The following is a 24,052-nucleotide window of genomic DNA, read 5'->3' as shown; positions in this document are numbered from 1 at the left end:
GATCTAGGTTGGGAGAATCTTCTGCCTCTCACGGTGAATGACTATTCAAAAGCTGTATTGGTTTGACTGGTGATGTCTATATTCATTGTTTCTTTACCGAGTCCATGATTTTTAATGTATAGCAAAATAATGAATTTAAGCTCCCAGGCCTGTCTTTTGAAGATGTTGTGCAGGTTTCCTTTGAGGACAAAGACTAAGTGGTCTTGGTCAGAACTCAGAGCAGAGGGTGGGAATTGGTTCTCCTTCCTGCCCCGAGGACAAGCCCCTTGTAAGGGTGGTTGAGCCCAGCAATGGGGCAGCAGACTGAGCTGAAGACTGGCTGAGGAAGAGCCCCAGACAGGGTTGGAAGGATTTTTGTTTCTGCTAAAGATATTTTCCGGCTGTTAGTTTGGGACAATTGGGACCGCAGAAGGGGTGAACTACAGATGTGACCTGGATGGAGGGCCGTGTTACCAGGCAGAGAAACCTCTACAGCATAGGGGTAACCATTGGCAAGGGGTGCTAGTCCAGCCAGAGAGCTGTGTGGCACACCTGGCCATAAGAAGGCGACTAGCCATGACTGGACTTGATTACACCAGTGAATGAAAAAATACATTATTCGTCCTGCTCTTGCTATGATTCCTGTGGAACCTGGGCTCCTGAGTGCTCTTGGATTGGTGGAAAGATCACTGGGTCTGGCTCCAAGGGCCTCCCCACTGTGTTTATAACTCAGGCCACATGGCAGTAGTTGAGTTTAGGTGCTATTGGAGGCTTCCTCATCTACAGTCCATTCTGGAGCCCCACAGGGGGCAGTTGTGCCCTCGACCTGAGAAGAGCAGAGTGAGTGCACTAATGAATGTGTATGCACGGTTTCCTCTCACAACGTCGCCCTCTAGGGGTGGCCCCCTTGTTCTTGCACAGCATTGCCCATTTCATGGCTGCATTCCACTGTTCAGATATATTGAGCCAATGAGGAATGCTCTCCAACTGCTTCAGACCCCCACCTGGGTTTGGAAACACAGCAAATACAAGGCTAATAGCAGTCTACCAGCTATTGGTACTGTGTGCCCACTCTCTACCAACACATCTTGATTTAAATAAGAAAAGTAATAGAGGCTAGAGGACAAGGCCTCAGGTCGGTATGGTCTTATGTGGTGCATCGTTGAACTATAGCTCGTTGTTACCCTTGCAGGTATGGAAGAGCAAGAAACTCCAAACAAGCTACCTTCAGCTTGGAGAAAGAAGGGAAGGACAGGTAGTCTTATCCTCCCTGCTAGCGCACTACTGCCCCAGAGACCATTCAGGTGATACAAAGAAGAGTGAACCTAACCCAACAGAGCCTGAGTGAGTTTGGGCCTCAAGATGTGCCTGGGAGATCTCAGTCACATTTTGACATCCTGGGGATGACCCCCTCTGGATTTCTGGCCAGAAATTTGGAATAACCAAAGAATAGATAGACATACCTCAGAAAATCCAGCTTGGGTCTTATACATTGTCCTCAGCTTCCACTGCCCTTCTGTGGTTTAAATTTCAGGGAGATGTTCTGCACCTATAAATGTAAGGCATCTCCTTGCCTTTCCACACGCTGAGAGCGCAACACAACACTATACTGTGCTTTCTCTCTCTTTCATGGAGACTCATGCTTTGATGTTATCTTGACTGTGAAATAAACAGTCTAGAATCAAAGCGCCTTTAAAAATTATATTTTTATTTGGGGATAGAAAACAGAGCAAAGTACAGAATTGCAGAGAAGCAAATATGAAATAAAAATAGATAGTCTGCAATAACTATTCACATACAGACCAAAACAAAAATGGTAAAATTTCCTCTCACACTCTTAACATGAGCAAAGCACAACAGGCTTTGTAGTTTCAATGTGTAGCTTAGACTCAGTCAAAGTAACAAAAGCACAGTAGCAAGATAATAGGATTTGTTTTATACTTCATGGCAGTGTGATTCAGAAGTAAGTTTCCAGACTTTTCCCAAATCAGTAATGATTTTAATATCCAGCTTGCCATTTTCCATGTCCCTTTTATGTGAAGGATCCCGAGGCTTCAGAAAGGATTAGATGTATGTGAATAACAGGAATAGCTAAAATTATACTAGGAAATATTAATAAACTAAACATGGAGTTCAGAAGGCATTAAACCCTCAAGCTTCAGGCACAAGGTAACTGCTACTGGAACTTGGGAGCAAACTTTTCCCCCTGGGTGCAGGTTATCTCATAACTCCTTATTGCAGTAGTTCCTTCCGCTGAAACAGATTTCTTCCTCTGAAGCAGTAGTTACGAGCCACTATTGGACACAAGACATGGCAGTAGATGGGCTGCCCTATATGGCAGCACCTGTGCTCCTCCAGGAGTAACGTTTGCAGCCTTCATTTTGGTTCTCACATTTGGACTTTGGCAGGTTAAGAGATTTATGCCAAGTATCAACATGGTCACAACTCCCTTGGGGCGTGCAGTGCTTGTTGGCTCTCCCCCACATGGCATTCAATGTGTGCTGCCTCCTATGCAAGGTGTTCTGGGCAGAGAAGGGGTTACAGCTGCACTTTCTACTCTAGCCTACTCCTGCAAAGGCACACACACCTTGGGCCATAAGGAGAATCATTGCTTTATATGGGAAGTAATGAGACACCCTCGCTCTCAGGTACATATATGGCCTCCATTACCATCAATCTCAGCACCTCACAGTCTTTAATGTGTTTCTCTCTCAATGGTATTATCCTCATTTTGCAAATGGGGGACCTGAGGACAAGTGACTTGTCCAAGGTCACACAGGAAGTCTGTGGTAGAACAGGGCCTTGAGCCCAGGTCTCAGCAGTCCTACGCGAGTGCCCTAACCACTGGGACATTCTTCCCTTCCTCTAAAAAGTTTAGTTATATCTGCTATAGGATAAACTCCCAACTACAATTGATTTTGCTTTGGTGGTAGTCTTTGGAGCTAAAAGATTAGATTCACGCACTCAGTCCAAGTTCAGCGGGGTGTAAAACCTTTTGGCCAAATCCAACTGATAAATGATAAACATCCTATTTATGGGTGATGGGAAAATTCTAGTTTTAATCTGAAATCAATGGAACCCATTTTGTTCATTTTTGTTTGGTTAGTGCTCAATACATGCAACGCTGCACATTTCCTGTGGGCAGGACCAAGGCCAAAACGTCTACAAAGGTCACATGATTTAGCCAGGAAAATTTTACGTAACTCCCCCTCCACTGTAGTGGCCTTGCTCCTGCTTACGCTAATCAGAGTTAATGGCACTGTCACAAATTCACAAACGTCCACACTTTTTGTCATGAATATGATCTTTAATAAATGGAATAATGCACCGTTTTACAGCAAGCCTTTTAAACCTTTAAATGTTCTTATCCCTGTGTTTGTATCAATACAATCTCTTTATTTAGGTTCATATGTAACAAAGCATTTTCTTACAAGTATTCATAGAAAACTCTGTAGTGGCTTAACGATGTCAGCTTTCATAGTGGCATCCACAGATGATTAAAAAAGGAAAAGTAATTAGCTTTTTAGATTTCATACTCACACTGTTCCATAAAACACAACTTATACAGCATAGCGAGGTACTGGGCAGCTTATACAAAAGGAAAATAACTGAAAGTAACTATTTATAAATTCATACATGATATTTCATCTGTAATTTGAGAGAAGAAAACCCACAACAATACCCATTAGCAAAAGGGTTCTGGTGATACTCCAAAATTATTATTTTAGGCTTTTTTCCCCCAGAAAAGCTCATTCAGAAATTAATGCTCTCTAGGTTATAGTTTTCCTTTCTTTCATAAGGAGAACAGCAGTTTCACATCTCCACACTTCAGCTTCTGCAAAACACCAAACCCTACAAATCAGTGTTTGGCCGTTGTCCTTGTATATCGGCGGGGGTGGGGGGGAAGAAGTAACCAACAATTGTAAGGTATGATTCCAGCATATATAAATGTGAATACAGCATATTTTCCTTTAAGGACAAGAAGCAGACAAGAAAAAATTCATACAAAAATCTTTTAAAATATATTGTGTGTGTGTGTGTGAGAGAGAGAGCGAGCGAGAGTGATAAAAGCCACAAACCAGGAAAATCAAAGTGACAAGTGAACTCAGTATTAACTTGGCCTTACCTGCTTTCCTCACAACCTTAATGTTACTTAATCCCATTAACTATTTCCTTTCCTTTCAGTGGTGACCGAACATGCATGTGGTAGCCTAAGACATATTACGATTAGGCTGCAGACTACATCATCATCAGGTTCTGAACACAGAAGATTGAATCAAGTGCTCCAGAAAGAAATCTTGCAAATTACTACTTTGCTTGAAAAATGAGTAAGTCAACAGTGAAAAGCTAACTTTTGGAAGCCCCCTGAACTACTAAACCAGGGGTCGGCAACCTTTCAGAAGTGGCGTGCCGAGTCTTCATTTATTCACTCTAATTTAAGGTTTCGCGTGCCAGTAATACATTTAACGTTTTTAGAAGGTCTCTTTCTATAAGTCTATAATATATAACTAAACTATTGTAGTATGTAAAGTAAATAAGGTTTTTAAAATGTTTAAGAAGCTTCATTTAAAATTAAATTAAAATGCAGAGCCCCCCCCGGACCAGTGGCCAGGACCCAGGCAGTGTGAGTGCCACTGAAAATCAGCTCGCGTGCCACCTTCGGCACACGTGCCATAGGTTGCCTACCCCTGTACTAAACTCTAAAGAAAGGAGCTAGTTTCGATCTTTAACAAACCGGCAAAAGTGTGGAAATGGCCACGACCTTTCATTGTAAATTGTAAAACAGCCAATTAGCCACCCCTACAACTCCGCCCCCTTGTCTCCAAACTCATGGATTAATTTACCCAAGAGAATGGAAGAGATTTGAAGGAGCTTTTCCAAACCTAGGCCAATTACTGAATTTGTTGAAACATGGATTATGTATTGAAATTAACTAGAATGGCACCTTTGGAATCACTGTCAATTTAAGATTATTACAGATCAGCAGTTCATTGGGTTTGATTTTATTTTGCAATTATGTAAATTAAACCACTTGAGCTACATAGTAAGATTATTTAAAATGGCATTGGCATGTGCCGTAGAGTAAAACAGTGTTTTAATATGAATCCTGGACAATGGCTGTGACGACATCAGAGCCCAGACCACTATAAAGGAACCTTACAGTTAATGAGAAACAGGCCCTTTATCTTCAAATGTCCTGCCAGTGCTCCCACTGGTGCAGCTCTGCTGTCATGGCTGGACTAGTGTAGACCTGCTGGTGCAGCTTTAGTTAGAATATTATCTAACCCTGCTCAAAATGCCAGCACCCAGAAGTGGCCTGTGTACATTAGCATTCCCACTATTGGAGCTACCACCAGTGGTAACAATGATGAGAAATTATAAAAAGGGGGAAAATCTACTGTAAAGAAGGCCAGGGGGCCTGATCTTGCTTCCACTGAAATCACTGGCAAGACTCCCACTGACTTTAATGGAAATTGAATCAAGTCCTATACAAACTATTTCTTAGACAAAGTTATACCAAATAGAATTCCCATTTTAATTCCCAGGAGGGCCAAAAGTTTGATCCTGCCAGAAGTCATTGGAAGTTTTGTCATTGACTTCAGCGAGAGCAGAAGGAAGCCCAAAATGTTACATCTGTTTAATTATTTTACACGAAAACTAAACTACATTTTAAAAATTAAAAACACAAAACCAAAACAAAACAGATATATTCCTGACTTGAAGCTTTGTATAACTTTAAACCCAAGAAGAGAATTTTTTTTCAGTATATTTAAGGCCTTGTGAAAAATTGGATTTATATTGGAACTGCACACACAACCTTAGCTATAACATCACAAAGGTCTTGTAAAAGAAAATGTCAAATATTACTCTTTAAATATCTTAGATTTATTTCAGACTTAATTTTAATGTTCTGAGTGTAACTTAAAAAAAACCCCAACAACCTTTAATTATTCAGCTTCAAAGGCATTTCACATCGACTGTATTCCCCATTTTTTACCTTTCTTCAAAGTACACACAGTCAATGACCAGGTTCTATTCTGAGGGATATTAAGTATTTAGGAGGAATTATATTAGTTTCATAGTTGTAGTCCAATTTCTATTGCAATATGGAGAAGACGCAACTTAAAAATGGCCTGTGAAAAACTACATATTTGATCAGGACATTATATGTGCCTATTTCATACCCAACTCATGGTATTTAAAAATGGAATTAATGCATAACACATATGCATCTAAATACATACACAATATTTCAAATACAAAAATGTGTTATGGCTCCATTGCAGTATGTATAGCTTTTGCAGTAAGAAAGGGTTAAAAGTAATGCATACAAAATGTGATGAGCAACTGAGAAATACAAATAGACCTAACTGATGTGCTGCACACCTGAGTGCAAAATCCACAGTCTAAATGTAGAGAAAGTGCTGAATGATCTACAGCCCAGTTTTCATAGGCTAATGAGATGTCTATCTGTGGGTGAATGTTTTGTTAGATGGTTACAAATGAGTTCTGACATCTGGATAAGGACACAGCCTACAGATTTACTCTATACTATAAATTGTTTTAATCTTGTTTTTTCCTTTATCATTTTCTCTGTGGTAGCAATAAGGAACTATTATTTGGTGCATATACATAGACACCAACTCCGTGGGTGCTCCGGGCCTCAAGCACCCATGGAAAAAAAATTGGTGATGCTCAGCAGCTACCAGCCACACTGGTTCCGGCCCTGGGGCTGGCCGCTGATCAGCTCTCGGGCTGGCTGCCAATCAGTGAGTGGCTGGTTGGAGGTGCTAGGGGAGGGAGCGGCGGTTGGGCAGCCTCAGGAGAGGGAATGGAGAGGAGTGAGCAGCGGGAGCATTAGGGGAGGCGTGAAGGTGGGGCCTCGGAGGAGGGTGCAGGGCAAGGGTGGGGCCTCAGGGTGGAGCAGGGGGTGGAGCACCCACCGGGAAAACCAAAAGTCAGTGCCTGTGTGCATGTATAAATCACAGCATAATGTAAAACTTTTCTATATTGACTTACGTGTATGAATTTTACTCATGACAGATGTTCAAGTTGCAATTTCTGTGTTTATAGCCGGCCCATGGTTTACTAAGTCTTTTTATATGTACCAAAAAAGGTGGGAAGCAGATTTCATTATGGATAAGAGGTCAAATCCTGAGAGGTGCTAAGCACCTGTAACTACAGATTTTATAGATCAAAGTCAGGATCTGGAAGCTGTGAATGTAAATCTATATTCAAAAATCAAATAACGTAAAAGATGCATTGTTCTGACACAGTTTGGCAGTAAAACGCACAGCATATATACTATTTCCAGAAAGGCTATGCTGTATAGATAATGTTTAAGGGACAAAATAGTTGTGCTGTTTTCATTTTTTATCACATTAAAAAATGACTAGCTGAATATATTTCCATGACTGTTACCCTAGTGGAATATGTATATTTTTAATTTCTCTCTCTCAAAAGTACTTTAAGCAATATCATTAGAACACATGGAGGGGTCCAGGAAACTGCATGCCCCTGAAATTATGCAGCATATATATTACGTACATAAGATGTATCTGCTGAGTAAGAATATATTACTTATCAAATTTTGTTTGATAATCTCTTCCATACATGTCTATGTTCATGTCTTTTTTAATATATGTATCTTTTCCTGTAGCATTCAGGATTAAAGAGCTTTTCTGGAGTAAGTTGTTGGGTGGGAGGATATTTACTTTCTAAACAACTTCATATCAAACATTTTTCAGTTTATCCCTGCAACCTGCTAACATCCCTCTCACTTTTGTTTCTGCCCCAATAAACTTTGAAAAAATAACAAAACTGTGTTGCCACTAAAACCAGGTAATTTTCTAGATGTGAATGAATGACAGAAAAGACTGTGAAGTGAACTATTATATTAACAAAACATAATACAGACAAAATTTGTGTTTTTTACAATGAAGTATTCCCGGGGTTGGAAAATGATATAATCAGAATGCATCCTGGTTTTCTTTTAAATGAAGTATTTCTTTACTTTTAGTTCTGCAATTTAAATACGCCTGGGAATAGCAAGAGTGGGATTATCTTTTAATTATTTAGCCGGTGTGCACATATGCATTTGTGGAGCACTATCTGGAACATTTCCCCTGAATTTCCTCATAATCTACTCATAAATCTCTATTTCTCTTAAAAAGAAAATAAATCTATCACCATATAGGCATGTCTACACATATGGCTAGAATTCCTATTCTCAAAACTAACTGTGTGATGTTGATAAATAACTTCATAGGAGTAGGAAATGTGTGAACAGACAACATATTTGCGTGGACAAGTCCTTTAGATTTAATACGTGTGATTTTCTAAAACCAATAAGATTTCAGAGTGTCCTATACATAGATAGGTCACCTATGTTTGTTGTAACATTTTACTTGAATTCCATATTAGAAGTGAACATATAAAATATTCTACCATTGCTTATTTGACATTGGCACAATCCATTGCTATTTACATTATCAGTCTATTGTCATTTTGATATATTTATATTGTCTGCAATATGCATTTAGAAAAATGGTAATTTAAAAACTTTCATCATTATCCATTCATGTATTTTTTTTTTTTTAGAACAAAGAAATAAACTGGACTTTCCAAAACTGATTTACTGTACATTAGTTAAAAAATAGGTTTGATTTGTAGAATTCTCTCTCTTGTATTTGACTTGACCTTAAGTATGACTCTCCAAGGTACTTTTGTAAGCTATAATTCAATGTAATTTAATTACAGGAATTGTGTTCTGTGAAAAAGATAAGATTACCTACTGTGAGCAAAACAAAGGCTTTGCTAATTATACATCAGAATTAAGCCATATTTAGTCTCACCTCATCTAATGCTGCAAAATTAGAACATTTTAATATATACCTAACATTTGTTTGGGTTGACCTTTAGAAGTAATAAAGTTGCTCCTTTTGATCTAGAATTCATATTGGGATAAAGTGTACATATTTCTACTATGTTACAAATGATATTTATCCATGATAGATTATACAACAGATACTTTCTGACAATTGTGATTTACCCCAAAGGTTTTCAGCAAAAGGTTAGAGAAAGACAGGAGAAATGTGAAAGTTATATTTGCTTTAAGGATGCTTAGGGAAAATTGCAGAATGCCAGAAAGACTTTTCCATCTGATACGGTGATTTTATTAAACCTTTTGATTGCATCAAGCATAAAAAAGTTTGAATTCTTACAAAGGATTGGCCTAAAACAAAAGCTACAAGACTGGTGTAATCAGCCTTGGCAAAAAGCAGCCTTGGCAGAAAGCAGTAGTATTTAGAGCAAATAATTTTTCTTTTCCTAGCATGTTTCAACTTAGGCCATGTCTATACATACAGCTGCGCCACTGCAGCACATCTGGTGAAGACACTCTATGCCAACAGGAGAGAGCTCTCCCATTGGCATAATAAAACCTCCTCTGCGAGTTGCAGAAGCTGTCAGCATTAAAAGGTCTCCTGCCAACATACCAATGTGCACATGAGTGCTTATGTCGGTGTAACTTATGTTGCGCGGGGAGGATGGAATATTCACACCCCTGAGCGACATAAATTTTGCTGGCATAGGCTGTAGTATAGACAAACCCTTAGATAAGAGTGTGAGTATGTGATACAGAGGCTCCTTGGCAAAGGGCCCCTGTTCTTTGCAAACATCTCTCACCTCAGACCTGACAAACTCACTGCACCAAACACATCTTACAGGATATTTATCCATAAAGAGTAACATAAAAGGTATCTATAGAAAGCTCATAACTTGTCAAGACTCAATCATTGTGAGATGTATGTACAGATATTTAAGAAATAATGTATTTATACTGAAAGCATGCTTTATGGACTTGGAGTAAAAATTAGTCACCGGAGCAACATGTTTCAATGATGTCTCATTCTAGCACGAGGGAGTTGTCAACCCTCCCCAGTCAGCTGGCAAGGCAATACAAGGGTCTATTATCTAACCTGGCCACATCCCACAACAGTCAATGGAAAACCGTCAAAGACAATTGCCAATGATTGAAACCACTTGGAGGTGAAAAGGAATATTACAGCAGGCAGGATATCACCAGGGCTATGAATAGACAAAAGAGCGAAAGGCACTCTGGATCCATTCACTGAGGAAACCACTTAAGGAGCAGGGGGCTTTCATGAACATTTAGATCCTGATTCTTGTGACACCAGCCAGCTCAGCAATTGACTGAACCCTGAGGGGAAAGACTACCTTATTATATAGGAAAGGTAACCATTGGTAAGTGTAGACCCAGGTTTGCATTGTCATAAGTTGTTTCTATCACTTTCTCTCACTTCTAGTTAAATCTTTATTCTTTCTTAAATAACCCTAGTTTTGTTTTAGTATAAGTGCTCACAAGTGCTGCGTGGTTTACAGGTGCAGTGATTTAAGATAAAATGGGCGGGTCTGGAATTTTTGTGAGTAGCTAATGTTAGGGGCTGGATATGGCAGGGGAATAATTCAAAAGGACTCAGGGATTGGGGTGCACCTCTTATTAACCTGCAAGGTGAAGGTAGGGATGGCATAGCTCAGAGAAGAGTGCTCGAGTGGCTGAAAGACTCATGGTGTCAAGGAGCTGACACCCAGCTACCATAAGAAAGACTCCCTCTTGCTGGAGGTAGGGGGTAACCAAGGTGAGACAGTCCTGGGTGCCCTGAGAACAGTCACAGAGTGTTTTACAGATGTTTTTTAAACTAACACTCTGAAATGATGATAAAGGTTACACTTAAGGCAAAGCAAAAAGTCACTAGAAGAGATGTGAGCAATCTTCATTATGCACATGATACCGTGATTGTTGCAAAAAACAAAGTATTGTACTCCAGAAATTCACACATAAATCCAAAAAGTGTGAAGAATTTCAAGTTAAGGTAAACCCCAAAAGAAACAAAAGCACAGGCAATATAATGACTATCGTGCCAAGAATTCAGATCGGCGTGTAATGCAAGCCAACTGAACAAATGGCAAGTTTTCAATATCTGGGATGTAAGATTGCAGCAGATGGCAAGCAGGAGAAAGAACTGAAAATAAAATGGAGAACATTTTTTAGTAACCAAGAGAAGCAACTGTACATTTATACATTAGGTTAACAAAGTTGTGCCTAAGAGAAAAGCAGGGGCCTTTATTTGGGTGTAAGGACCTGGGCAGTGCTTAAAGAGCTGGAGGCCAAATTCTGCCCAGATCTACACTCCTGCAACTACACTGGGCCAGAGTCGGATTTCAGTTACACCAGTATAATAGCAGAGTAACTCTGGATTTATACTGGTGTATCTGACAGCAGAATCTGGCCTACAGCATTTAGGAAGCATGATAAGATGCCAGAGAGAGACAGGAATGCAAACAAGGAAGCTTGGGAAACCGAGTCAGATATGCAAAGCCATATATTACATATGGCAGGTATTCATCAGAGGCCCAAAGAGAGTTAGAAAAAGTTATCTTATGGGGAAAGATTGTACCAGAGCACTATCAAGGAATGAATGGTCTTGAAAGATCAGAAAATCAGATTCAGTCAGCTGAAAAAAGGCAAGTTTGGTGGCAAATCTTGACTGCCAGCATCCTGTCATAGGGATTGGGCATGCTGACGGAATAATTTTTCCACAGTTTTTTAGGTGTTGGGACATGAGCCGTTTTCAAATACAGCTACAAAGCTTTGCTCAGTGCCACACCACACTAGATACTTCAATTTTTTAGCTAATTACTTCTTATTAAATTTATTTCAGCAGGGTAAATAATCACTCTTGAGACAAAGGCCTCATGTGGGTGCAATGGCCAGTAAGGAAGTAATTACTTCTTTTTAAATAGACAAGTTCTATTACCCTGGGAAGAAGTTGTGGTCACTCACCTCAAGGGATTAATGGTCACAATACATGAAGTCAATGTATGTAGTGTTACATACATTCTGAGTGTTTTCACCATAAAAAATTGAAATCTCTCCCGCATGGCCATAACTTTAAAAAGTGTATGTTTAAAATTCTAATAGCCAGATGAATTAAGAGGTCTATACAAAACTCTAAGAAAACTAGTTTTCACTTAACTCAGCTGCCACCAATTAGGATAAACATACTTGCATATGCAATTTGATGGACATGGCTCCAGACCTCAACATTTACCTCTGCGGAGGTATTTAATAGACACTTAGCTGCTCATCACATGACTCTTTTGTGTCAATCATAAGTCAGGCTTTTTTCTCTTGTAAGTAACAAAATGCAACCTACTTATATTCAAGATCTTAGTAGGACAGTTCATTAGGATTTCTGATAAATACACATTAATAGCAATCAATAAAAAATGTTCATAAATACAAACTGTGAAACTGCAGCAAAAATCAAATGGAAAAATGGCAGACTTACTTTGTTTCCTCACATTTTGTTCAACACTGTCTTGCTTCGAGCTTCCCCTTCCAGTGTCATGTCTCCTATGAAGGAAACTGATTAAGATATGGAAGGTTGAAAAGAAAGGCAGCTGAAATCATATTTTGTTTGTTCCTTTTAAATGTCCTTTCAAGGTGGGGAAAATTCATGCATTTTCCATTATAATCTTAGAGCTCACTGATAGATATAGGCAGCTGCTTCAAGCTGGCTATGGTGTGCAAAGTTCACTGTCATTAATGACCGACTGCCAAACTGTCAGGAAAAAAATTAACAAATACTCACAAAGAAGGGGAGAATGTGTGGCAGTTTTATAAACACACTTTCCAATAAAGCATACTGTGAACTATAGACTATTGCACATTTCAACATAACACAAGAAAAGTAGGGCGTTCAAAAGATAATACACTCTGTAACATAGAAACATACTAATTAACTTGTGCACAGAAATCAAAACATGGATACAAGACACCACTGCAGTCAAACCTGTCTTATAGTCTGCTTATGTTTTTAGTGACCTTTAGGAACTGGTCCAAACTGATTATCAGCAATACATTTTTTTGTTATTTTTTTTAAAAAAATATTTTGAGACCACATTTTTGATACACATATATATAATTCTGTGGTCAAAACCAGACAGACTTAACTTTAGCGATACTAAATAAAAGTGCAAAAACGTTCAAAAAAATGAAACAAAAAATATGGAAGCATAAGCTAAAAAATTTCTGCATAGCTGAAATCTATTTAAAGCGAGTTCTTGGCAGGGGGTGCTGACAGGAGGAGAAAGCAGTTTTTTAAAATGTCTTCTGCGTGTTTGTTTCAAATAATGCAAAAATGTCATTTTGTCGGCTTTTAAAATATTTCACAGGCAGTTCACTCCTGCATCCTTAGACACCATTGTTGTGGCAGCACCTCCGTCTGCAAGGTAAACAGCAGTGTTGGATTTAGAGTGGACTGCCCTCTCACTGCCATTGTTGTTGACCTCGCAGTCCAGTGGTTCGGTGGAGATGACCCATGTTGAAGGGCGCCACCGCTTAAGTGAATATGGAGTTTTCACACGTTTCTTGATCTTTTCTCCTGAGCCCGGTTTGCCATCTTGTGATGAGTCACCTACTGAAAATAAAAGCAGAAAATAAAATGTTACAAGAAGAGCATGCTTGAGAGTTCAAGGTGGTTACATGTACATGTAGGCTGAAAAAAACAAATCCTGTCAAAACTAGCAATAGTGACAGGAGAGGTGACTAGTATTTATGCACAGTGGGTGCCATTAAAACAAAGGGCCAGATACTGCTCTCCATTATTACAGTGTAAATCTGTAGTAACTCCAGTGGAGTCACTTCAGTTACCCTACGTATACACTGGTGTAAGAGTAGAATCTAGCCCTCAGCATTTACATTAATGTGACTTTTGTAACCATGCTATTTTTCTATACTTGGAATGGGAGATAAAGCACTACTGCAATATTACAGGGCAGTAAATGCTGAGTTTTTAAATGGTATCATTACATCATTTACCTTTTAAATTCCATTCTACCTGGCAAATAGGTTCTTACATACATGATCACAGACAAAACCTAGCTTTTCATTTTGAGGCCAAATGTTCTATTCCAGGGGTCAGTAACCTTTCAGAAGTGGTGTGCGGAGTCTTCATTTATTCACTCTAATTTAAGGTTTCGTGTTCCAGTAACATATTTTAATGTTTTTAGAAGGTCTCTTTCTATAAGTCTATAATATATAACTAAACTATTGTTGTATGTAAAGTAACTAAGGTTTTGTTTAAGAAGCTTAATTCAAAATTAAATTAAAATGCAGAGCCCTCTGGACCGGTGGCCAAGACCTGGGCAGTGTGAGTGCCACTGAAAATCAGCCATAGGTTGCCTACCCCTGTTCTATTCTCTGATTTTCCTGAACCAGGACTTGAGTCGAGGATGGTGAAACCTTTAAGACAGCTGCTTGTCACCTTTTCTGTGTTTAAATATCAGCAACTGAGATTTGACTGTAAAAAAAACCCCAAAAAACCCTACATCTTCTTTATTTAACCTGTAAAAGGATGAGGTAAGAGAAAAGTACTACAATAAAAAAACCCCGCAAACCTAACTTAATTCATTTTACTAAATTAGAACAAACTGAAGCTAGAAAAACATTCCACCAGTGAACATTCAACTGTATTTAATGAGTGCTCTGTTGCTGGTTTGCACTCTTCCTTTCCAAAAAATATCAGTGTGTTTTACATTGCTAACGTAAACATGTGTGTCTCCTCAGTTTCTGCTGGGAAAGCCCCCCCCCCCCATCCAAATAACTTTGCTAATATTATATTCTCTGTCTGCTTAAGCACATTCACAGCCTTCCAATCACAGTTACCTTGGCTCCTTCCAAGAACACAGGGTATTTTGGGGAAAAAAAATTTTCCCAAAGAAAGATAAACAGGCCTTTCCAATAGTCCCTTTGAAACTGAACAGAACAGGGAATAACTAATGGAGGCTATAACTAATGGAGAGCTTAGCTGTAACCTTTCATTACTTTTGCCTTGCAGGGAAAAGACAAAAAGCCCATTGTGGCTTCTTGTGTCCTTTGCTGTTGAAGCCCAAAGGGTGATTACAGTTATTCTACAGTCTATTAAAATTGTTTATATCTAAAAATATGTTGCTTTATACTACCGTTGATTAATTTCTCGAACACACACACTACGTTGATGAAATATTTACTATTACACTGGGATTCAGACAAAAGTTTGGAGCTGTCTGTAGTTTTTCTATCTAGTCTGAACCCCTAATGGGACATACTGATCTTCCAGGTCTCAGCCCTGGTATCTAATGCTAATCATACGTGAGAGCTGCATACCAATATTGGTACCAAGACATCAGCTCACAGGATTGGAATATTTCAAGAAAAGTAACTTATATAACTGTAATTGTTGTTACTTACCACAATAAAATCAGATGTACTTATTCTGAAAAGCTAATAATAATATAGTACAACCAGTCATTTAAAAATAATGGAATATGTAACTAGTTATTGTAATCATTTATTTTAACAACCCTGAAATATTGGACAGGAGGCTTAGGGTCTCCAGTATACCCAGGAGAGGAACTGGGACAGCAGTAGCAGAGAAGCTCTGCAAAGAGGAAGAGGTGTAGAAGTGATTGAATTTGGAGAGTGAAAGCAGAATTGATTAGAAAGGGAACCAATTTATTCCAGAGGTGGGGGAGGGAGAAAGAACTGATATATTTTCAGGCCAGGGGCTACAAATTTAATTTAATGGGAGGAGTGAAATTACACCAATAGAAATTAAATATGCATGCAATTTGGGGGGGTTGGCTATTTGGACTTTGAGACAATACAGATATTTTTCATCCAGGCAGATATGTTTAATTCTCAGGTAAGAAAATGTTTGGGAAATTTTTCGAGTCCTGTCAACACTTACACTGCAAGCTACTGCTGTCCAAAGTATTTGTGGCCGATAGATCTAGTGAATTAGGCCTCTGTGCTCTTCTAGTCTGGGTCTGCCCAGGATATGTTGTCATTCTCTGGGTGCCAAGTGCAGTAACGTCTTGCATTGGACATGGATTACTGTTGTTGTTATTGGCGTTTGTTCGGCCATTATCCAGCGGTCGCTCTCTCCTGTCCACTAGACGATCCAAAACACCTTCATCTTGGCCAACTTGCTGCTCCCGTCTCAGTAAGGGTTCATGCTCATCGGGGCTTGAGTTAATATTCAGCCGACTGTCCTCGCCACTGAACTGATTCTGCAGCATTTCCTGGGCCCTGTGTGCCACTGAACTGGTTGTCTGGCCAGATGGCACTGCACCATTGGCATATTGGGTTGTTACACCATGCGAGTTTATGCTTTGGCTCCTCCCGGCCACTCCATTCATGGTAACTGTTACCACATGAGGTTCTGCAGCATTGATAGTGTTCATCTTGGCAACTCCAGTTTCCACTTGCTTCAAGTTTGATTTGTGCTTGCCACCAAATTTCAGTCGTGGCTCCTTTGTTGAATTTTTGGTGTTTAAAGGTAGACTAGTAGGCCTCTTCGGAAGGTTCTGCTGCTTGGGTAGAGGATAGACCTGAGTAGATGGGACATCTGGAATCAAACATGCTTGACCATTCCCAGCTTGTGTGAAGTCCTGCTGTCCTGTCACCTCTGCTGCAAGTTTGATCAGTGGGTAAAGCAAGCTGGAGCTGGTGCTGCTGAGTGGATCTGGTCCACTGAACTGTTTAAGGGAATGCTCCATCAGATTCTCATCAGAGCTCTCCTTTAGGTTCTTATCTACTTCTTTTGGATCCAGCTTGTTGGTTTCTAAATCCTCCTCTGTTAGCTGCAGACAAACAGGAGTTGGTCCAACAGGCTGCATGACATTTGTAGCATGTAGGTTTGTTTCATCTGAGTAAGGCATCTCAGATATGGTAGTCATGCCAGTGCTAGGAGTGAGGCCAGTTGTGTTGGTGGTAGTTGTGTTGGTGGACAAACTGGTGACACTAGTCTCAGGGCTAGGGATGCGAGCCTGTGCTTGCTGTCGTTCATAGTTAATGGAATTTCTGTTTTTCTCCCCTGAAGTCAATGGTGTAGTGGACACTGAATGCTCAGAAGAAATGTTCTTCACTATACTGTCAGTGTGGTGGATTGAGTCTTCAATATAAGAGGAAGAAGAGTAATCTGGATATGGCCTGATTTTTGGCACACGCCTGTGATGTGACAGGTTGCTTTAAAAAAAAAGAAAAGAAAAAGTCTGACATTAAGACTTTATATATATATAAACAAACCGCCTCTCACCATTGAAGGTCTCTATTTTTCCCTTCATGTATAATCCAAAGACCAACCACTTAAGGAGTTCTGATAACACACTATAGCGTCCATGAAAAATTCTGGCTGCCATGAAATTGAACTAGTAGGGCAGCAGGTTTTATCATGGATGTTATTTATGTAACAAAGCCTCTTAATTGTTTTTAAAGCCAAAAGTAAGGAATTTTGTCATCCCATTTGATGATTGCCCACTTCACTGCTGAGGCTCCACTCTAAGTGCAGTGAAGAGATCTTGGGGTGAGGGAGGTGAAGAGAGCCCTGCAGAGAGGATGGAGGAAATGAAACAGGAAAAATCATGGAGTCACAAATTATGATAAAAATCCATGATACATAATTTTAAACACAAGTTGAATATGACAAGACACACGGTCCTGGGTATCAAGAGTATCCCCACACAGGATCTCTAGTATACACGAAGCATTAATATCAACTCAGCTGACTCTCCTTCCCTTCGGATCATTTACAGTCAGAAAAGGGAAATACGTAGTGTCTCTCTCTGCAGATCAGAATAATTATAAAGTCAATGCTGACCTTGTGATTCCTTAATTGAAAAATACAGGACTGGGAATCTGAATGATTTCCTGAACTCATGTCTCTCAGCTGGCAGTGAACACACAAAGCTTTTAGCAGAAACATTTGAAACAGAAATGTTATGAATCATTTAGCAAGAGTTCCTGCAGATACTTCATAATCACTTCTTTATCTTGACTGTGAAAGTACAAGGCTATTTTTCAGGTAGCTATATAACTCAGTCAGAAAGTCTGATCTTCTCTCTCCAAAATACAGTTGTGTACATCATAGGTGTATTGAATTTGGGGACTCAAAGCTACAAGGAATCAGTTAGTTGTGGATTCATACAGTAAGTTAGTGAAAAATCTACACAAAACTAGGCAAAGTCCATATACACACTAGCTCACACATGTTCATATAAATATGCCAGTTCCCAAGAATACTCAGCTACTGTTAACATTCTAATCTCACTCCCAGGGTTATCTGTGTACTGAGGACAGCTGACTAACACCAGACTACTTCACTTCTTACCGCTCATTCTGCATGGCAGTAGACATAGGATTGACTGTTGGGCTGACTGATTTGTTCCTCTCCCAAATCATCATGAGTTCAGCCATCCTCTCTTCAGCACACTGGGCTGTCAGTCGAGCTTCAGCATCTTGGTCCCAACAATCTTCGATTGTCTCTTTAAGGGACCTCACAGCCTGCAAGAGAAACTTTGTGTAAAATTATTCTCCTTTTTATGTTGTGTTTTTAATCTACTTTCTTATGATTTATAGTGATCTGAATAAAGTGAAATACTGACTTTTAGCCATAAGCTGGTGTACATTTTAATGAGAGAATGAAGGTAAAAATGCACAAATCTGTTCATTTAAAGTTAGTTTACACAAGAGAGTGAGCATTTACATGATGCTACAATCCTAATACCCTTTATAATATATTACATTCAAAAGTCAAGAAATGCCAGAATTATGGTTGCCTGTGCAACCTTCCTTCTGGCTCTGGTGCATATGGATTATGATAGTCTTTAATTACATGATCACATACTTTTTTTTCAATTGAGGCCCTGCCTCATTCAGTATATGCATAGTACTCAGGAATACCATCGTTTTTATCCTCATCATTCAATTGACAGTCCCTGCTTTATTTTGCTGGACACACAATTAATGCAAGAGTACTTATTTCCTCCTGGTCTCTTCCAGACTGCTCATCACTATAGGATCTGAGTACCTCACAAACATTAATGAATTTCTCTTCACTGAGAGAGAAGAAAGTGTTGTTATCCCCATTTTACAGATGGCGAAATGCAGAGAGAGACTTTCCTGAGGCAATTCCATGAGTCAATGGGAGAGGCACGTGAGACTCTGAACATTCCTCCAGACCATGCTGCCATGCTCCACACATAGAGGTGTGCAGCATGCACAGCCACAGTTACAAGTGCTCCACACTTCTACTTCCCCAGGGTCATAAGTGGGGCACAGAGGAAATGAGAACAACCTTAATGGCTACCTGCTAACATTTTGACTTGAGGCTTAAATTTTCAAAAGAGCCTGTTTTTTAGGAGCCTAGGACCCATTTTCAAAACTGACCTCAGTATTTCAGAGCCTCTTTTGAAAATGGGATTTATGTGTTTTTGAAAATTTTAATCTAAATTTCATGTTCAGTGTCATGCACAAAAACAGTGGCAGAGATAGACCTGAGCTCTCCTGTGACAGTCACCTGCTTTAACCACAAGACCATCCTCTTTCTTCCTGTATTTCCCTCGCTGAGCCATTAACACACCTTCCACTTCTAGAGCAAATGAAGCAGGGAATCTACAGACTGTTTCATTCACTACACCACCCTGATTATTCCCCAGAGCACCATCCAGTGCACCAAATGAGACGGGGCCCTATGGAAAAAATAGAACGTGATCATGTAATTAGAGATTGTATCATAATTCAAGTTCAGCAAAAAAATTTCTGCAAATAGTAAATTTGCCAAAAAATGCATTATGTGCAACTGTAACTGTCACATATCATGCATCATTGGTGGGATTTGAACCCTGAAACTTTTGTGCAGAACACAAGGCAGTTATTCCCATGGGGTGGAGTGGTAAAGATGGACCCAGCATATGTCCCCAGCGGTCTAAGGAGTGGTCAAGAGGACCCAGCCCTCTCTTCCCATTCCTCCCAGGAGGTAGGGAGAGCTCTTTCCCCAACTGGTGCCCCTAGAGTGGGGAAATGGGCCAGTGGGACCATGTCTTGGGTCTGGAGGACGTGGGGGAAATTACTAGAAAAAGCCTAGACCAGCTCTCTCCCCCACCCCTCCGAGAGATGTTGTCTGTTCCTAGTGCTCCTACTGAAGTGTGTGTACTGCTACTGATGATTATTTTGTAAGCAGCATAGGCCCAGCCTTAGATTAGAACGTACATTTTCAGTTATTATTTTGGAATGTTGCCAAAATCTTGGTGACAACACAAGAAAAATGGTAGTCACCTAAATATAGGGGCTACCAGTCCACCCTATAATAATCCTAATAGTTGTATAGTTCAGCATAATTAGCATTTAAAATGCAAATCTGTAAAATAACACAACCCAACCTGAGCATCAATAGGGTATGTCTGCACTGCAATAACACCCCCGTGGCTGGCCCCATGTCAGCTGACTTGGCTTGTGGGGCTCAGGCTATGGAGCTATAAAACTGCAATGCAGACATTCGGGCTGGGCCTGGAGGCCAGGCTCTGGGACCCTCCCCCACCCTGAGATCCCAGCGCCCTGCCTCTAGCCTGGACCCAAACAGCTACGCTGCAGTTTTATAGCCCCATAGCCCAAGCCCCACAAACCTAAGTCAGCTGACACGGGCAGACGCAGGTATTTTACTGCAGTGCAGACATACCCAAAGAGTCCAATCAACATTGTGAACTGGACTAGCTACAACTGTGCCAAACTTGGTTCTTCCAAAGCTGTATTTACCAGCAATAAAACATCAGTGCTGTAGTGAGAATAGTTACAACATGGTTTTCTTGAACAACATGGATGAACCTGTGCAACCGTTTCTAGGTCGTTTCACTTTTTCAAAAATGTCACAATGTCTTGCAATAACATTACTCCAGGAGACTGTGCCCATATCTGAAATGGGTTAAGACATGCTGACACGTGCTAGAGCAGCTATGGCCTTAGGTTCCCTATCACCTGCAGAGCGCAGATTGTTACACGTTGACTACCAAAGTGTCTGATGGTTCAAGAAGACAAATTTCAGCCATTGAAACAATACAACTAGAAAATCACTTTTATTAAAAGCCAAATATTTAGTCCATTTATTTTTTTTACCCACAATTTCTCTCACTTCTTTGACTATTTTTATATTTATTGTGAAATAAATATGTAAATCATCATACTTTGCATTTTCTACCTTTAATAAACAGCCTAAAGATCACCCCCAATTTACAGAGATTATTTTAACTCAATGACTAAGCAGGGAGTAGTGTGCAACAGATATTCTCAGTGCTGTATGGACTCAGTGGAACAGACAAAAGTTGGGAAATTTTTCTCATCTCCTAACCAGAAAACTGCCTTATTTATATTTTTTGAGAATATACATTTTTCAAATGAATATCAAATTAATAAGCAACATGATATTTCTAAAATTTGGTAATATTTATTAAATGATCAGTGAAAGCTGGAGGCTCTGCAAATGCTGAACAATATATACATCTTGGCAAAAGAAGATATAATTTAAGGAAGTACTCAGCTTTACAATCCTTATGTTGCTTAGCTTCAATAGCAAATACTATGTAATTTTTACTAGCTAAAATTTTGGGGCATTCTTAGTTTATACAATTTCCAGATATGGAATGTCTTGATATTTCTGCCTTGTTTACGTTGAGGAAATTTGGGCACTTGGCATATAATAATATTAATAATAAATATAATGTACTTTTGCACCTATAATACCTAAAAATCCAGTGGTAATTACAGTATTTCTCTTTTAAAACCCCTAGTTTTAATCTGAACTGTGTTATAACAATGAATTCTTTTAAATTGAATTCAGTATTTTAAAAAGTCCAGCCTGGAGCAGCTCTAGAACGTTAAATATTAATGTCAAGTAGAAGAAAAATGGATTCAACATTTGGCTTTGAAAAGTGAGAGCATGACTTAGCTGGCTCAAGCAAACGCTTCTTTTTAACTTTCTATCTCACCAGGCTGTTCTCTTTCCAAGCTTCTGGGAATTTTGGTCGTTGCTTCTCCCTAGATACCAGTACTTGCATATCTTCAAAAGTGGGATGGTTTCCAACTTCTGTCTGGAACGCCATCTGGTACTCTGGCACCGACTCCCCTGTTGGGAAAGAAAAACAAACAAACAAAAACCCCATAATGAAATCACAGCTGTAAAAAAAAGAACAGGGAATCAAGAACTTTTACATGGGAGGAGGTGGCATGGAGGTTGCTCCCTATGACGTTTTTTCCCCCTTTCCTTAAAACAGAAATTTTAAATTAACAAAATGTAGTTGAGTTAGTTAAATATGAACAAGTCATTGTTTAGAACTGCCTTGGGAGGCACTCAAAACTTTGCCCAATTGATGGGTGCATTGGCAACTGGCCAGGAACCTGTGGGACACATCTAATTTGTATGAAACAAAACAGATTGTATGTAACATGGGAGGGAGGCACCATCAGACTATAGGTCCCAGCATGCAATGTACAGCTGTTCCGCTATAGATGGAATACTACATGCCAGCACCTGTTAAATCCACAGGATGCACCTCAGTAATAAATACAAGGGTGGCTGTGGGCTGCATTCCCATGGGTTCCACTTTACCTGCCCATTTCCCCTTCTACCATATTACAGGCACTGAGTGAGTTTTCAGGGGATACTGGTATCGAAAGAGTTTAGTATGAAATGCTAAAGGAGTAGCTGTGAAGATCCACATTGAATCATCGCAACTTTCCATGCACACTAGAACGGGCTGTTTGAGAGAAACATGGGATGCTACATCAATTCAACAGGCTGCCTGTACTGATGGTTAACAGGGCAAATGAACTATACAAGGACATGTGTTTCATCCATGTCCATTGTATTTCAACTGAGTACACTGTACTAATTCCAATAAAATCCTTAACACTAGATGGCACTGAGATAATGGTGGAAAAACAGTTAAGAAAAATCTATTCTGTAACACAAGTGTAATGGATTGTATTTTTAAAATGTTAGAACACAAATTTGGTTTCTGATCCATATTTTTTATTAACTTCATTATTTCAGTCAATTCTTTAGTTACCTGGGAAGAGGTCTGTGCATCTCATGAAGATCTCCCAGTAGATAAGGCCTAGTGCATACATATCTACTTGTTTCAGAGCAGATTCACAGTCCCTCAAGTTCACTGCTCCTTCTAGCACTTCAGGAGCCATATAGCGGATTGTGCCAACCTGTAGGAACAAACAGTTGCACTCTTAACTCACAAGGTAAAGCCTACATTTGACTCAGTTTATTACAGATCCTATTTATTATTCTTACCCTACCTTGTGTTTCCTTCTATCATTTAGAAGAAAAAGCAGTTACTTCGATTATGTATATCCTTGGACTCTAGCCTCTTATCACCAGCCTAGTCATAATAAAACCTTTCCTGCGCTATGTTGCTTCTGTTGTACTTATCAAATACATGCAAAATAAATGATTATATCCCTTGTATTGTGTCCTCATATTCAAGAGGACACAGTGGAAAGCCTTTGATAGAGGAATGATAATTTCACAAATAACTTCACTTTATAGCAGAGTATTTTACGATAACAGGAGAGGACCTACTGGGGAAAATAATTCATCTTCTTCACCTAGGAATGTTGGCAGGGCCTCCCCTTATTTCCTGCAGGTTCAGGGAACGTTGACAACTGTATGCCTACTCGCATGTCTATCTCCACACATATTTACTCTCACTGGGGAATAGGTAGCAAGGTCAGACCAGCCCTTCTTCGTTACCCATTGGATAGTGTTAGGTTCCACTTATGCTTGCCCTTTAAAAAGTGGTAACTTATTCTCTCTCTGCTTCTTTCTTCAGTTAGGCATTGAGTTCTGTATTTCTAGAAAATTAACATCTAAGCACTAAGCATTATTTATTTATAGTATATTATTATTATTATTGCTGAATTCCAAGCAGGGCCGGCTCCAGGCACCAAGCACCCAAGCTGGTGCTTGGGGCGGCACCTGGAGGGGGGCGGCGCGGCGCTCTGGCCGCCGGGGGGAGAGCCGAGCCGAGCCCCAGCCGGGGCTCGCCGCCCTCTCGCCGCCCTGCCCCCGGCGCTCTGGCCGCCGGGGGAGGGGCGGGAGAGCCGAGCCCCCACCGGGGCTCGCGGCCCTGCCCCCGGCGCTCTGGCCGCCGGGGGAGGGGCGGG

The 24,052-nt window shown here is 40.0% G+C and overlaps 1 protein-coding gene across 1 annotated transcript in view; it reads right to left on the bottom strand.

Annotated features, from left to right (window-relative positions):
- Positions 1-9,784: 9,784 nt before the first annotated feature.
- BMPR2 (bone morphogenetic protein receptor type 2) overlaps positions 9,785-24,052 on the bottom strand; it is a 181,635-nt gene continuing 167,367 nt past the window's right edge. Inside the window, exons 10-14 of the mRNA XM_029910566.1 lie at positions 22,945-23,092; positions 21,865-22,001; positions 18,216-18,388; positions 15,795-17,074; positions 9,785-13,484 (exon numbers count right to left, since the gene is read on the bottom strand). Of these exons, the coding sequence (XP_029766426.1) occupies positions 13,234-13,484; positions 15,795-17,074; positions 18,216-18,388; positions 21,865-22,001; positions 22,945-23,092 (1,989 nt within the window). The 3' untranslated portion in view covers positions 9,785-13,233. The remainder of the gene's footprint in view (positions 13,485-15,794; positions 17,075-18,215; positions 18,389-21,864; positions 22,002-22,944; positions 23,093-24,052) is intronic.

This window comes from Terrapene carolina, unplaced genomic scaffold, assembly GCF_002925995.2.
Source record: "Terrapene carolina triunguis isolate 2854851 unplaced genomic scaffold, T_m_triunguis-2.0 Scaffold62, whole genome shotgun sequence".
NCBI classification, from domain to species: Eukaryota; Metazoa; Chordata; order Testudines; family Emydidae; genus Terrapene; species Terrapene triunguis.
Note: the sequence above shows the minus strand (reverse complement) of the source record. Positions and strands in the feature narration are given on the sequence as shown.